The 17,027-nt window shown below is 39.2% G+C and overlaps 2 protein-coding genes and 1 long non-coding RNA gene across 14 annotated transcripts in view; 1 reads left to right on the forward strand and 2 right to left on the reverse strand.

The window, feature by feature from the left end:
• The window catches only part of LOC309630284, a 34,800-nt gene extending 27,792 nt beyond the window's left edge, over positions 1-7,008 (reverse strand). Inside the window, exon 1 of the long non-coding RNA XR_014245561.1 lies at positions 4,604-7,008. This is a non-coding gene — a long non-coding RNA (uncharacterized lncRNA). The remainder of the gene's footprint in view (positions 1-4,603) is intronic.
• Positions 1-7,193, forward strand: part of WDSUB1 (WD repeat, sterile alpha motif and U-box domain containing 1) — a 72,944-nt gene extending 65,751 nt beyond the window's left edge. For all 7 annotated transcript variants that reach the window (XM_082395342.1, XM_082395343.1, XM_082395347.1 and 4 more), the window contains one exon: positions 7,015-7,193. In XM_082395342.1, the coding sequence (XP_082251468.1) occupies positions 7,015-7,172 (158 nt within the window). In that variant the 3' untranslated portion in view covers positions 7,173-7,193. The remainder of the gene's footprint in view (positions 1-7,014) is intronic.
• Positions 7,194-9,746: 2,553 nt separating this feature from the next.
• Positions 9,747-17,027, reverse strand: part of TANC1 (tetratricopeptide repeat, ankyrin repeat and coiled-coil containing 1) — a 239,500-nt gene continuing 232,219 nt past the window's right edge. For all 6 annotated transcript variants that reach the window (XM_082395219.1, XM_082395220.1, XM_082395218.1 and 3 more), the window contains 4 exons: positions 16,905-16,996; positions 15,101-15,247; positions 13,732-13,832; positions 9,747-13,063 (listed from right to left, as the gene is read on the reverse strand). In XM_082395219.1, the coding sequence (XP_082251345.1) occupies positions 11,626-13,063; positions 13,732-13,832; positions 15,101-15,247; positions 16,905-16,996 (1,778 nt within the window). In that variant the 3' untranslated portion in view covers positions 9,747-11,625. The remainder of the gene's footprint in view (positions 13,064-13,731; positions 13,833-15,100; positions 15,248-16,904; positions 16,997-17,027) is intronic.

A 17,027-nucleotide genomic window follows, 5' to 3' on the forward strand; every position in this document is an offset into this window, starting at 1 on the left:
TGTTGGGCTTGCTTTGTCCGTTTCTCAGGACAACAGGTGGGCAGCGGTGGGCTAAGAACTTGGACAACAGATGTATTAAAAATTCAGAGCCCAGGCCTGTGAGCTAATATTTTTCACTTGAACTTTTTTCACTAGAGCAAAGCCATTTGAACCTGTAAGTAAGTCAGCTATCCATGTTAGAAATGGTGACTAAAAGAAGCACCTTTTAAGTATAATCTAGTAAGAAATTTTGGGGTTTACTTAATCTTTATTACTAGAAATAGAAGTGTATGGAATGAATAAAGTAAGTGTCATTACTTTGGTATCTTATCACAACTTAATTATCTGAGTATATTCAATAATTATGAAGTAAAATTCTGTGAATAGAGCTTATTAAATATTGTTTATTTCCTAGAACTATCTGGTATAGCTCTTGATTTGTCAACTCAGTGTCTATCTTGGTTTATAGCAAGAGTCAGATGGTACTGTCTGGGGAAAAATAATTTTAAAAATTATTGAAAGCTTTAAAAATCCTTAGGTCAATTTGAAAAATATGAAAACAAGCAAACTTAGTTAATAAATACTGAATGTAATGTGCACTATATATTTTCTTTTAAAAATTGTCAGCTTTTTCCCCTAGTGATACATGTTTGATTTCAAATAAGCTAACTCTAGTTATAGTAAACTTCAGGCATGAATTTTTAAAAGAAACCCAAATTTTCAGATGCAGTTATTTCTAGTTACAGTGTTTCATTGCTTTTTTAAATTATACATGACAGACAGACTGTGGGGTGGGGAAGCAGTCCTTGCTTTGTATTGTAGCTCTGATTGATAATACCTTTTAGTGCTTTGGGATGAACTTTGGTAGAACAGTTTGAAAGCTGACATATAAATAGCAATGTTCTAGATCCACTCAGGGAATATATTTGACCCCAGTAGAAAACTCGTTTGTTGATTATTCCAAAGAATCACTACTTTATAATATCGCAGAAAGCTTATATTAAACTTTAGGATAAACTGTAACTGACTTTCTTATAGCAGGAAGCTTCTACCTCCATAGAGTGAATGGGTTGATATTTTATTCACTGCTACCGCTCAAGAAACTGACAACCCACAGGCAGGGAAGGAAAAATTATTCATTTAAGGGAATTCAATTAAAGGTGATAAAATACTATTAAGATGATAATATGCTCTAACAATGTAGCTATCATACAACTATTAAGCATGGAGAGTAGAAAGTATGAAAAGTTGAATAAGCTGATTATTAACTGAGTAAAAAGCCTATTTGAAATTTAGACACTGAGGGACAGAAAAATACTACTAGCTAAATTTGAATATTACTTATAGTAAGGAACCAATAGACACTAATACTCTTGGTCTCATCTTTTTAAAAGGTATTAGTGTAAAGGTAAACCAGTAGATCAAAAATACAAACTTCCCTAAGTATCAAAATAGAAGAAACCAGCTCCTATAGTGAAAGAATTTACGTAAGTAATCTATAAAAATATAAAAAAGGATGATAGAAGAACTATTACCAAACGTACTGATTGATAATAAACAATTTGGCTTAACTCATCCCTAAAGAGATGAAAGATTTGAGGTTAGTTGACAAAGGATAGACAAAAATGAGACAGTTGCAACTAAAAATAAAGGAGTTATATACTTGCCTGCAAGAGAATTCAGACCAAAAATAAGTTAAAATGACACAGGATACTATATAATACTGAAGAGCACGATTCTCAGTGAGGACAACCATTACTAGCTATGCAGTCCGAAACAAACACAGCAGCGACTTTCACAGAGCAGAAACTACAGACAGTGTAAGGAAATGTAAGGAGAAATACAGCACAGTAACAGACTTGATCATACCTCTCAGTCCAAAATAGGAAGTACACCTTCTTTTTGAATATATCACCAGAAATAACAAAAATACCATTGGGTCACCACAATGGAATGTAACTAAGAAATTAATAACAAAAGTGGGCCCCTTTCACCTGGAAGGTTAAAAACATTCTGTTATCATACGTATCTAGCTTGGTGGCAAATGAATTAACTGTCAGTGAACTCACAATATTTCACACACACATCATTTTTCAGTGATAGGCCAGTGTGAGAGGTAAGATTGTGGTTCATTATATATCTATCAGCTTTTCATAAATAAAAATTGAGTATATTTTCCTACTGAAACTATTCTTACAACTCAATAGTAAGACAAATAACCCAACTGAAAAAACAGGCAAAGGATTTGAATAGACCTTTCTCCACAGATGATATACAAATGGCCAATAAACACTGGAAAAGGTGCTCAACATCGTTAGGGAAGTGAAAATCAAAACCACAAAGAGACCTCAGAACCTTCACACCCACTAGGAAGACTAGAATCAAAAGGATGAAAGATGGCAAGGAGATGCAGAAATATTGCTAGTGGGAATGGAAAATGGTGCAGCTGCTGTTGAAAACAGTTTGGCAGTTCCTCAAAAAGTTAAACATAGTTACCATGTGACCACACAATTGTACTTCTAGATATTTATCCTAGAGAATTGAAAATATGTTCATACAAAAAGTTATACTTGAATGTTCACAGCAGTCTTACTGATAATAGCCAAAAAGTGGTAATAACTCAAATGTCCCATCACTGGATGGACAAATTTAAAAATCTGGTATATCTACACAATGGAATATTAATCAGATATAAAAGGGAACAGATACTTATACATGCTGCATAGATGAACCGTATGGTTCTGTTTATAGGAAATGTCCAGAATAGGCAAATCCGTAGAGACAGAAAGTAGATTAGTGGTCACTGGGGGAGAGGAATGACTGCTAATAGGTTCAGAGTTTCTTTATGGAATGATGAGAATGTTCTGAAATTAGATAGTGGTGATGGTTGCACAACTCTAAATTATACTAAGAACCACTGAATTGTATATTTAAAAGGGTGGCTTTTATAGTATGTGACTTATATCTCAAAAACAAAAGGTGGTAACAGTATCTGCAGAAAGCATCTATGTTCTCTAGGACTCAGGGAACAAAGGGAATGAGTTGAGGTTATTAGAACCTCACGTGGGTCTCTCAGAACCAGAACTCAGGCTTCTAAGAAGGGGGAGCTACCCAGCTGGTGCTTCTTTCTCTAAAGGGGGAAGGGTAAGAGGTTTGGGCAGTACCTACAGTGAAGCAAATAAAAAAAAATTTGGAGAGTATAACCAGTTACCCCTGCCAGATAAAGGGCCATGGGCACAAGGCTGATAGGAGCCTTCACCCTGTTTTTGTCTCCTTCTAGAGGAATCCTATTGCAGGATTTAACAAGGAGCCAGCTGGCAAAGCAGAAATGTGGTTTACAGTATCCTGGCTCCTACCTAGCATGCCGAGTCCTCAGCATTATATATGGATTTGGAGCTGAGGCACCATAGGTTAATAGGGCTAATCAGCATTTAGCAAGTTACATCAGTGAGGAATCAATAGCCTTCGTGTGTGTGTGTGTGTAAACAAAAAGCAGTTAAAAGGTATGATGGAAGACAATTTACAAGAACAAAAACAAAACACTAGACATAAGAAATATGCAAAATTTACCAAAACAACATGAGGAAAACCATAAAACATCCCTGTAAAGTTTACTTGGAAAAAAAATGGAAAGCATAGCACACTGGTAGATAGGAACACTCATCATGAGCAAGATGTCACTATTAGGCTTTTTCCTAGAAATACAGAAGGTGATTATTAGGTTCCATTGGAAAGAACACACAACAAATAACCTAGAAAATAAAAAACAAAGAGCCCTACCAGATATTAGAACATGTTATAAAGTCTCTATAAAGTATACAGTGTGAGATGGGCACATGAATAGACAGACTAATGGAAAATAATTCTTAAAAATCCAGAAATTGATCCAAGTACATTTGGAAGTTTAGTGAATGATAAAAATGAAATTTTAAATCAGTGGGAAAAATAAGGAATTTTAAAAAGGGGTATTCTGACAACTAAGTAGTCATATGGAAAAGGATAAAACTGGCTTCATCTGTCATACTACACATCTAAATTAATTCCAAATGAATTAGACATATAAAAAATGAAACCTTTACAAGTCCCAGAAGAAAATGTAGGTAAACTCCTTGATAACCTGGAAATAGGGATACTTCCTAACCTGGACTCAAAATCCAAAAGAAATAAGTATAAAAATTGGAAAGTGTTCATATTCCATGGATGAAATAAACATTAAAAAAATTAATATCAATCCTTCTCAAACTCTTCCAAAAAACAGAAGAGGAGGGAACACTTACTCATTTTACGAGCCAGTATTACTCTTAAGAAAACCAGACGAGGGCACCACAAGAAAAAATTACAGGCCAATATCATTGATAACCATAGATGCACAAATCCTCAACAAAATATCAGCAAACCAAATTCAACAATACATTACAAGAATCATACACCATGGTAAAGTGGGATTTATTCCAGGGATGCAAGAATTGTTCAGCATCTGTAAGTCAATCACTGTGATATATCACATTAACAAAATGAAGGATAAAAATCATATGACCATCTCAATAGATGCAGAAAAGCATTTGCCAAAATTTAATATCCATTTATGATAAAAAAACTTTCAATAAAGCAGGCATAGCGTTACCTCAACATCATAAAGGCCATATATGACAAGCCCACAGCTCATATCATACTCAATGGTGAAAAGCTGAAATCTCTCCTTCCAAAGATCTGGAACAAGACAAGGATGCAGACTCTCACCACTTTGATTCAACATAGCATTGGAAGTCCTAGCCAGAGCATTTAGGCAAGAAAAAGAAATAAAAGGCATCCAAATTGGAAAAGAAGTAAAACTTGTCTCTACTGCATATGACATAATATATACAGAAAACCCTATAGAGCCCACCAAAAAACTATTATATAACTAATCAACCAATTTGATAAAGTTGCAGGTTAACAAAAATTGATATATAAAAATCAGTTGTGTTTCTGTATACTAGTAACAAGCTAGCAGAAAGAGAAATTAAGAAAACAATCCCATTTGCAATTGCATCAAAAAGAAGAATATACCTAGGAATTTAACTTAGGAAGTAAGAGATCGGTACACTGAAAACTACAAGACATTAAGGTAATTGAAGAAGACACAAATAAATGGAAAGATATTCTGTGATGATGGATAAGAATATTGTTAAAATGTCCATACTACCCAAGCAATCTACAGATTTAATGCAATCTCTATCAAAATCGCAATGGCATTTTTCACAGAAAAAGAACAATCCTAAGATTTGTATGAAACCACAAAAGACTCCAAATAACCAAAGCAATCTGGAGAAAGAGGAGCAAAAATAATCATCATGTTGCACACCTGAAACTTTCGTCAGTTATATCTCAAAAATAAATCTTCTGAAATAAAGAGTAATCTAATAGAAAAGTGAGCCAAAAATATGGTCAGTTTACAGGAAAAAGAAAAGCAAATGGCTCAAACATACGAAGAAATGTTCTAGCTCCCTCATAATAAAATAAAACTACTTGATACACTATACCATTGCTCATGAGAGACTGGTAAAAACTCAAGTTTGACAGCACATTCTCTTGGTTGGGCTCTGGGGAAAATTCAGGCACTCTAAACAACATTGCTAGTGGGGAAAAAAATGGTAGAATTCCTGTGGAAGTACTAGCATTTCTAGCAAAATTGTATACATTTTCTCTGATGCAGCAGTCCTACTGCTAGAATCTCCCCCCAAATGATAACACTCACTGTTCATTGCAGCACTATTTGTAAAAAGGTATTGGAAATAACCCAGATGTCCATCAATACATCCATACAGGGGAGTACTGTGGGGGAATAAAAAAGCAATGTATAGTTAAGTAAAAAACCAACCAACCAGGTACAGAATAGTGTGGAGCATGCTAACTTTTACGTACGTAAGAATGTATTATGCACTGTGTGTGTACACATACATTTGCTTATATTTGCAAAAGGAAAGGGTAAACAGAAACGTAACATACATGGTTACCTATATGGGAAGGGAGAGAACATGGGTTGGACAGAGAGACTCTTAATGTGACTTGTTTTTATAGTTTTTACTTTGAAACCATTTAAATGTTAAAATACATCATGAAAAACAAAACAGTCTCTAAAAATTGGGAGGATAAAAAGGGAAGCAAATGGACCACATTATATGTCCAGTAACATAATCAGAAATTTTGTTTTTTTCAAGTGATTGTCAAACACAGAATTTCAATTAGACAACCCTAGTGGATCTATCTTGGTGACAGAAAGAGCCAGAAAGAAATCTTAAAAATCTTTCACAGTCTTACATTAGTAATATATTGGCATTGTTAGTTTGAAACAGTTGTATGCATTGCAGATTAAAAGAAATAGGTTAATGCGTAAATGTAATTAGGAAATAAGATTTTCAGTTTAAGAGAAAGAGCTACAAGTATAAAAAAAAGTAGTGAAGCAAAACCTCCAACCTTAACACATGCAAAAAAGTTTGTAAGAACATGGTATGAAAAACCTTAGCCAATGAATCTTTTTTTTTTTTTTTTGGCATAGTAAATCCCTTTACTGTCAAGTCCTTTGTGGGGTGAGTTCTATAATCTCTTGGTATCTGTTTCCCTGACTTTTCAACATGTTGGAAAGGTTTGCCTTGTCATCCCCAGAGCTTTTTGCTCCCATCTTTAGCCACATTAACTGACACATAGCTGACAGCACTAGCAGGGCACCGTAGCTTCACTACCACTTTCCTCTACCTGGCTTGTTTCCTTTCTTCCTTTGTGCTACATCTGAATTTTTGACAGTCCTTTTTTCAGTTTTTTGACACTTTTCGAGGTAATTTGTGCAATCTTAATGCATCTTAAATGGTAGAATTTAGGATGTTTGTTGTTGCAGAAATATTTTGGAGCAGTGGTGCTAGATAAGACTACCACTTAAATTACAGTAAAGGCCTTGGCAATGGAGTTTTTATACTCATTTTAGTAATCCTAACTTCCCTTTCCTACATTGCAAATAATTTCTGTATGTGGTTTTGTTCTGTTTTGTTTTGTTTTTAGATGGCTATTCATACGAAAAGGAAGCAATGGAAAATTGGATCAGCAAAAAGAAACGTACAAGTCCCATGACAAATCTTGTTCTTCCTTCAGTGGTACTTATACCAAATAGGACTCTGAAAATGGCCATTGATCGATGGCTGGAGACACATCAAAAATAAAACTGTTTATTTTATATTGCATTATTTATATTTTCTGTGATCTCATTTGAATGATTTAAAGGTAGATACTAATCAGACATTATTAAAAGCAAAACAGAAGGAGAAAAGGTAAACTTCTTAAACTTGGTTACCTATAAAAACTATTTACTGGCTATTTTCATTCTTTAAAACATAGGAACTAAGTAACACATATAACATCTTTTCTATTTTTACTATAAAAGTCTTTTTATACTGGTGAAAAAAAGCTTAACCTGTAGAGAAGTAAAGTTTTACAACTTTAAATTGCCATGCTCAAATTTATTCTTGTTATAGATCATATTCCATTATAACCAAAGATTGGAATAATCTAGAATATAACAGATAAATCCTAGTTAATAACTGTTCATTTGATAACTCTTTGGAATCCTTCTAAAGAGAATTTTTAGCAAAACAATTGTAGATTTGTTTATGACTAAATTGAGAAAATCACTTTGACATGTTTAATGAACAATTTTGTTAGATTCTCAGTCTGCAAGGTAGTAATGATTTCTCCCCCATTGTCCAAACCTAGGTACAAATTAGATGGAATAAATTACCACAGATACGTCAAGTTGACTTTGCTGAAACATATAAAGTGGCAGACTAGCCTCCTTTTAGAATTTAAAATTCTTAAAGTTCTCACATAATAGTTTAAGCTAAGGTGACTATACATTTTTACACAATAGACTGATAGCTAATACAACACCCTGATAAACATTCAGAAGAAAACTTCAAGTTCGGGAAGCTGAAGTGGTGTTGACTCTCCATGCGTCTCACAAGTTGTTTACCAGAATGGAAGCCATTAGTGGGAAAGCTTGTTAGAACTAAACTCTAAGGGCAGGCAGGGACCAAGACTCTGTGCTTACCCCCAGAATCCTCATTGTCGTCGTTCTGAAATATGAAAACACAGAAATAAAAGGGAAAAATCAATGTAAGTATTTATTCTGTCAGCCTTTTCTAGTGTTTTATAAACTTACAGCTGATATGCTGTATGTTCACAGAAAGGTGGAAAGCTACCACAGAAATCTCCAAAAACCTGTTCTTTGTAATTGCTGCTTTGTAAAAATTTCTGTCATCCTAATGTATTATTACTGAATTTTATTTCCTTTGTGTCACAGCTGGGATTCACAATACGTGATTCTAGAAGAGTATTTTTTTTTTTCATACTACACATGCTGCTCACATTCTTACTCATGAGGACAAAAAAAGGATGGGAACATGTTCTAGAAGGTGTTTTTCTATTGTATTCTATAGAGGAAGTATGCTAATATAATTCTAACAAAAGACTGGGTAAAATTGATAGAGCCCACCATTGGACCAGATATCTTTTGTTTTGATAAAATAATAGACTTATTTTCCAAAGAAGCCTGGCTGGTTTTCACATAAACATTACTGAAAATCACTGAAGTCATTGATAGAAAACACAGTAAAAGGTTGGTTATTTGCTAAATGTGTTAAAGAAGGTGATTTTCTTTTTTACGTTTCATTAGGATAGTTTCTTGTGAGATAGCTGAAAACTAAGATGCCAGTTTACGAAAGTGAAGCGCATCTGTTTTTATATACAAACAAACCAAAGCTAAGCTGCTACTTCCCACAAACACAAGCAAACAAAAAACTAAATAAACCAAATCCAAACTCACCCGTAGGAAAGGACACCACACGGCCCCTCTGCACTCTTGGGGGCCACCATCCGTGCAGGGCTAGGCAGGAGCAGCCCCCACCTGCCTGCCCACTGCCCGGTCCTCAGCACTGACCAGCAGCATCCCAAGGAGACTGCACTTCCTGGGGTAATTGGACCAAATACCTTTACTAAGACTCTATCATCAATCAAAATCATAAGGTAATGTGTAATAAATTCTACTAATCGTCACACTGGCAGCATCACAGGAAGTCATCCAATAAGAATGATCTATTAATAAGAGTTTTCTCCTCCTACCCAGTTTTTTGTTTTTTGCCTTTAGTTTAAATATATGGCTTTCAAGAGAGACTGAAAATACTTTACTTGGCCTCGCTAGTAATTAGCAGTAACCACACGATAACCTGAAGTTGCTTAGGCTTAAGATTCCAAGTCAGGATTTTATCACAATACAACAGTTTAATGTTCACACTCATTCATACTGCTCTGTCTTTATTACCACATATTTCAGTTTCAAACACTTAACTCACTCAAAGAGAAATGTGAAGAACAAACTTTCACACTGGCACAGTGTTCAGTGTATGTATCGCCAAAGTGAGAGTTAAATACTGAAGATACCCTGTTGCCACTAAAACCACACACCAGGATTTCCGAACAGAAAAGTATAGAATGCTCTTCATGCGTTCTTCTCATTTCAGGCAAAAAGACTAATTTTGACCCTGGAATGTTTTGGGATTTCTAGAAGCCATTACCCTTGTTCTGAAATTATTAAATAAAATTAAATATGTATTTGTAGTATTACTGAAAAACAGGCTTTCCACTTCTTTAGGATAACAAAATCACTCAGGATTTAAGCAAGGCAGATAGCTGACATCAGGATCTTCTCTAGTTAGCCATTGTTTCATTTAATGCAAAACAAATTCTATTAATTGTCTTTATTCCATATGGAAAAGTACAGTAGTTGTGCAGAAACAAAACTACATAACAAAAGAGTAAGACTTCCACAAATATTAAAGAAAACAATAAACAATAAATAAGCCATAGTAGTTATAGCAGAACTCATGAAACACCTCTAAAAAAAGACTGATAAAGCTGTACAAAGTACACTGTACACACTCAGGAACAAATGAAGAATGACACCAGAAGAGTCCTATTCATACAAAACCATAATGATGCTCACAGGGACTTCATTACAACTATTCATTTTTAAAACATTCTGTAAATATAGAACTTCCTTCTCTCCAATTCTAGAAAATAAATTTCACATCCCAACATACAAAACAAATACACTCCCACCTCTCTCAAACTAGTATTTTAACATCCTCCAATAGCACACCATTTTCATATAAAAATACCTTTAAATCAAGGTTCACTCCTGTACCTTATCTTTACAAATGAATAATACATCAGTTTGGACTTAAGTAGCACCTCAAAGGTGTTCATATAAATGAGATAAAGTGCTGTTACTGGTATACTGTTAACATGCCATATATATTATCGTTCAGTGCAATAACCAGCATGGATGAAGCTTAAAAAGAACATGCAAATATATGACTTTAAGATTACTTGAAATAGTTGTTATATTTACAAGTCTGAATACAACTTGGCTATATGATATATACAACATGTGGCTATAAAGTAATGACTGTATAATAAAACGAAAGCAATAACCAACCACACCTTAAGTATCCAAATTAAATATTGTCATTAGAGGACCTTGGAAGGCTTGTTCCAGGAGTGCTATCATTGATAAAAGCAGTTCGGGAACCAACTGAGAGCTAATTTACATGTCACCGAGAATGCTGTATTCTTAGTATTTTAGCCCAAATTCAACTTAACCACCAATCATGATTCCAAATGGTTTATATTGTTTCCAAATATTAAAAACACCTTGAAGCGGGAATATAGTTCTAAAAAAAGGAACCATAACACAGAAATAAGTGTTTAATCTTTTTAAGGGAACTGCTATAAAGGGAACAATACTTGGATGTTCTTGTATTTTACTTAAAAGTCAGCCATGTAACCTGTATAGTCACATTCAGCTAGAAATTATTTATATATATATATATATACACACACACACACACGCACATACGCACTGACCCTTGAACAACAAAGGTTTGAATTGTACAGGTCCACTTATACACGGATTTTCTTTTCCCCGGTCAATACATACTACATGATCCACGGTTGGTTGAATACGAGGATGTGGAACCCTCCATAGGGCCGACTAAAAGTTACACTGTACATTTTTGACTGTACAGGGGATCGGTGCCCCTAAGTCCCATGTTGTTCAAGGGTCAACTGTATGTGTACGTGCATATATATATAAATTAAGATTTGACTCATTGGAACTGTTAACTTGAAAATTCCATCTTTTCCAAAACACATCACCTGGATATTATGTCATGAGTTAAACTTATCACTAGACATTTACATTATCTAAAAAATAATATGATCTTACCACATAGCAAAGGCTAGGAGAAAAGTGATAAAAACCAAACAACTTCAAAAGAGAGAAGCATGAGTTAATGTCTTCTTGGCTGTCTTAAATTTTTAACTTAATAGGCATAACTAGTTGTAGTTTTCAATTCTGGTTAGCATTCTTATTTCTGGTGACTTCTATCTATCATAGAAATTTAATCCCACATTTTCAATATATCAATGGCATCTGATCCACCCCCAAGGGAAAAATAAATATATGACTAAAGAGTAATTTTTCTCACAAACAACCATTTAATTACTACCAGGAGCCAACACACTGTTTTCCAAATACTACAAATGGGTCTCTCTTACGGCTCACACATTTGATTCTATGAATGATCGCTTTGGTTTTGCTGAAGGGAGGTGACTCCTGTGGGCTTCACTGCTGATGTGAGGCTGCTGTTTAGAGAGACTTTCCTGATACGCATGAGAAACAGTCTTAGTTATCCGGCTGTCTTGACAGTGGACTGGAATTTGGCACTTCTTTTCTTCTAGCTCCTTCCCCTGGGCCCCGTTGTGGACCCCTCCACCCAGAGTAGACACAGAACGGGTTTTGGCTTGGCTACTGTATCCTCCTGCTTGTTTGAGAGAGGGCTTCTCAGAGTGTGACGCCTGCAGGCCAGCCGCAGAAGGTGTGTTCGTCGGCAGCCCCTCTGGCACCGCGCAGTGCCAGGCGCGGCTGGGAGGGTGGCTCTGCTGCTGGAACCTCGCTGTCTTATCCATGATGCCCATGAACGGAGTGCTGCGCGGCCTGTGCTCAGCTGGGCCACTCGGAGCCTGGCTACCAACCTTGTCTTTTATTCGAGCATCTGGTCCTTGGACCTTGAAGCCCTCTGAAAAACTGCTGCTTGAAGCCAAACTACTGGTTGAACTTGACATCTTGATGCTGCTCGACGGGGAACCGGAAGAGCCTGAGCTGGTGAGGGAAGCCGGGTGCCGCACGTCGCTGCAGCTCACAGGCCCGCCTGGGTTCAGAGGGGCTACGTCCACAGCCACGGTGGCACGAGACAGAAGCCTCTCTGCAGTTTTTATCTTACTCGGTAGAGGATACGCAGCGTCACCGTCACTGGTCTGCAGCTGGACGCTGGGGCTGGGCCCCAGCCGATCTCCCGAGTGGCCAGAAGCTGCTCCCGCAGTGAAGGTGCCTGTTCCCTCCACATGCTGGTTTCTGCCTCCGGCAGCGGGGGTGGCAGAGAGTCTTCCAGGCATGGGACTCGGGGGAGGATTCTGCGAAGAGACCTGCGTTTTCGAGCTAGCATTTCTCACGCCAGCTTGCCCAGAACCCAGGTGCTGGCTGGTCTTCACGATCTGCGCCTGCTTGGTGGGCTGCACCCTCAGCCCCGGCTGAGCGACCGGCTCCCTCGGGGGCTTGCTCATCCCCGGCCGATTCTGTGGCGATACCGGCCTCATTTTGGACTGGAGCCCTTCTTGAAGGTTTCGGATGTATGGGGAGGGGGCAGAGGAGGGCGGCTGGGGCCTGGGAGCGAGGGGAACGGATTCTTCCTGTGGAGAGGTCTCCGCCTCCTCAGCCTCCTCAAGATGAAAGTGGTCGTTCAGGCCGGGGGTCGGGGTGTCCTCCTCGTGGTCCGAGTCGGCGGGGGGCGCTGGCGGCGGGCACTGCTGCTTCTGCTGCTGGCTCCTCTGGAGCTGCTTGCATTCCTCTTCTACGCGCGCCAGGAGCCTCCTGATCTCCTGGTTGGTGGGACAGAGCTTCACGGCTTCCCGCAAGTCAGCCAGAGCGGCCGTGAACTGCCTTTGTATTAAAAGAGACGATATAATTACAGGCCATGTAAGAACAAGCTCTGAACGTAACTGTTCATAAAGCAGCTCTGCTAAAAGAAAAGAGAAGGTAGCTGAGTGAGTTCTGCACACTCACGGCGTGGACGGAAGCCATGGAACGAGCTTGGAGTTCCTCGGCTAAGTGGGAGCACTGAACTCTAACGCAGACCTGAGCGGCTCCGGGGCCCTGCTGTCTATAAAGACCACTGGGCTGGGGTGAGCGCAGGCAGAAAGCACTGGGGGTCAGAATCCTCTTAAGGTCACCTTCCCCATCCCTCTCACCACGTCCACCTACAACTCAAGACCGATGGACTCCACCCAGCCTCCCCGCCGCCGCCTCCCGGTGTCTGTAGTCGCCGGTCTCACTGATAACATGCACTAAGCTAGGAACTTTATGCTGCAGTACATGTCAGCTGTGGGGATAGTTACTGAGATGTCTGGAGAAAATAAACGTTTAGCCACTGCTAATGATAGCCACTGCTGCACCTTCTGGAGGCTACCTGTTCAGTATTAAAAGGGAGGAGAGGCACTGAGTGATGCTCATGAATCAGAAGCCCCCGAAGTCAAAGCAGCAGCTTTGATGTCAGAGAAAGACAAGCAGTCTTCTCTAGTCACGGTCACATGTCCAACCCCAGACGGTACCTGCTGCTCCTCTTTGCTCTCGCTCTGGCATAAAAGGCTTCATAGGACTTTGGTTTCAACTCGAGAGCCTTGGAAGCAAATTCTTCTGCCATGCCGAAGTCCTGGTATCAATATTTAAATACACAAGTCAGAAGCAGCACTGAAACATGATTACAGGCAACCTTTTAATAAGAGTTTTGCTCTAGAGGTTAGTAGAGAATTGGGACACAATTGGAGCGAGATGAAGGGGAAGGTAGGTTGGTTTTTTTGTTGTGAAGTTAGGAGACAGTTACAGCTTATTAATGTTCTGACAAGAAGAATCCCACAGAGAAGCAAAAATCGGTGACTCAGGAGAGAGAGAGAGAACGGTGGTGGAAGCAGCGCAGGAGAGGCGAGGGCTGATGGGAGCCCACCGCCGGGGGGAGGGGGAGCCTCAGAGGGGCTCGGACACTGCAGCACCTGCAGCAGGAAGGCGGGCAGAGTATGTGGGCACAGAAGCAGGCAGGTCACAGATTTGGTGGAGGGAGGATGAAGTTTAAAAATAAAAAAGGGGGCTTCCCAGGTGGCACAGTGGTTGAGAATCTGCCTGCTAATGCAGGGGACACGGGTTCGAGCCCTGGTCTGGGAAGATCCCACATGCCGCGGAGCAACTAGGCCCGTGAGCCACAACTACTGAGCCTGCGCGTCTGGAGCCTGTGCTCTGCAACAAGAGAGGCCACGATAGTGAGAGGCCCGCGCACCGCGATGAAGAGTGGCCCCCACTTGCCGCAACTAGAGAAAGCCCTCACAGAAACGAAGACCCAACACAGCCAAAAAATAAATAAATAAATTAAATTAAAAAAAAAAAAAAAAAAACAACTTAAAAAAAAAAGCACTAGGCTTCTACTTAAAAAAAAAAAAAAAAACTAAGAAAGAAATTGGTACTGAAACAAATCTAGTTACTAGTTACAAGTTAACTGTGAGTTAACTACAATTAATTACAAATTAACCAGTTCCTGGCTTACCCTCTGAGCAAACATAATAACACTAAGCTGATTATAACACATTTGTGTTGGACTTTACAATGATGCCCTTTCCTTCTGAATCTGGGGACAGCCGCTCGTGACAGTGCTGGCAGCGTGCAGTTGGGCAGGGGTGGAGGAGCAGTTTGCATGTGCTTGTCATCACGGAGGCAGAGAAACTACGTCCATGTGCACTTTCTCAGCACCTTGGGAGGTGGGTGGGGCTGTGATTTAATGATGGTCACCCCAGACAAGCAGCTCCCCATGCGCCACGTTCACAGAAAAGTGCAAACAAACCAGACAGGAGGTCTCATGATTTGGTCTGTAGAAGGGCAGGCCTTCACCACTGTGAGAACAGCTAAAGGACTGGAATAAGGGGCCCGGCTTACATTTGTTTTTCTTCGGCAGCGAGACAAATTGAGATAGAGGGAAACCCTTAGCTCATTGAACGGTCTCATGTCCTCTCCAAATCCTTCTCGAGGAAACTTCCTTAAGGCATACTGGTACCTCTGGGCTGCCTCTTTCATCTTCCCTTTCTAGGATTCAAAAATCAGAGAAATTTATCGTTTCCAGAGGCTCCAAGATGAATAAAGATCCTAATGAGGACAGGCCACAGCCAGAACCGGTCCACTAACCGGCCTGGACATGCAGCTTCACTGTCTGCCTAGGCGTCTGCAACCAGAGCTGGGTTTACAGGAAGGGATCTGGAAACTGCCAAACCCATAACCATCAATCTTAAAACATCAGATTATCTTCTCTGTTACATATTTTTGACAACCATTTCACGAATGATCTCTCATCTAAAGATACTTTAATGCAGAGTGTAACAGAAATCAAATGGAAAAACCACGCCATCCCCTAAGGCAAGTAGTCTTGTGGATAAACCTAGAGCTGCTGTAGAATGATAATTTTTCTTTTAAGAGGAACTAAAGCACGGGCTTTAAAACTCAGCACAGCACTGCACGTCATTTTCAAGGCTAAAGAAATCCATTTGCTCTGTTGGTTCTGTTGCACAGCAGGTATGAAGTCTGTCGAAAATGGCTAATAATTGCCTACCAAAATTCATATTAAAACCACTTCAAAGCCACAACAATACACACTCTGACCTCAATTTCAAACTGATTCCAGGCCAGGAACCCTGCTGGGTCATGCTATATGCCTATTTATTTGTTGTTATTAAAAAAGAAAAGGAAAAACTAAAACATAGAAAGTACAGCAGCTTCATGCCAAAAAGGATTAAAATGGTCATGATGTAGTTTTTTGTTTTCATCATCTTTTAATTCTGTCTAATCACAGACCTGGAAAGAAAAATGACCTATGGAAATGGCCTGAGCATCTCTCTAAACTCGGGGTTGGCAAACTACGGTTTCTGGGCCAAACCCGGCCTGCCACCTGTTTCTACAAACACAGTTTGACTGGGACATGGCCTGGCTCATTTGTCTGTGTGTTATCTTGGCTGCGTCTGTGCCACAAGAGCAAAGCTAGAGGGCTGTGACAGGGACCACAGAGCAAAGCCTGACATGGTTACTACCTGACTCCTTCCAGCTGAAGTGTACTACCCTCCGATCTAAACTGCATGTCTTAGTATGAACATTTTTACTTTAAAGTCAAATTTACTAATCTTTAAATTGCCTTTCCATTTCTAAGGGAAAATGAGAAAAAGAAATTAATTCCACCTCCTGAGTAACTGAGTATTATCTATTACTTGACTATTTTAAGTAAAAACCTCTCCAGAAACAGTTTCAAATTCCAGAAGCTTACAGACGTTAAAATTAAGATAATAAAGGCTTGGGAGATTTCATGATTCCTTTCTTCTGAAAATGTCTCCCGAGTGTTCCTTTCCCATGTCTCACGATTCCAAGCACCAAGGAATTTCCTGTAGGATGTGCCTGTTAAACAAGAGGCACCTCTGCCTTCGTATCAAGGCTTCAGGCTGTAAGTCACAGTCACAGCCCCACGGATTCGTTCAGAAATACTGGTTCTCAAACACAAAGAGCAGTGCTTTCCACCTTGAAGATTCTGCTGTGAGGATATCAAAGCCTGGGCACGAGGCTAGGTTAGCGCTTCCCAGAACTTCTATTAGCTAAGCTATACGCATTCTGTGCAGTAGCACAGCGACATCCATTATACCCCAAACTAAGAGGCTGCTCATAGGTTGTTACAGGATCACGAGAAAAGGGCGACACCACTTACTTTGTACATCAAGTTTCCTTCCTCCATCAATTTCTGTAAAAGTATAATCAGAATATCAGGTTTGGAAGTAGCCATCGCCCAAGCAGCATTTCCTGCAAAATAAACACGCGTTCAGAGGCATTC

The sequence above is a fragment of the Balaenoptera borealis genome (assembly GCF_965194805.1).
Source record: "Balaenoptera borealis genome assembly, chromosome: 6".
Taxonomy (NCBI): Eukaryota; Metazoa; Chordata; class Mammalia; order Artiodactyla; family Balaenopteridae; genus Balaenoptera; species Balaenoptera borealis.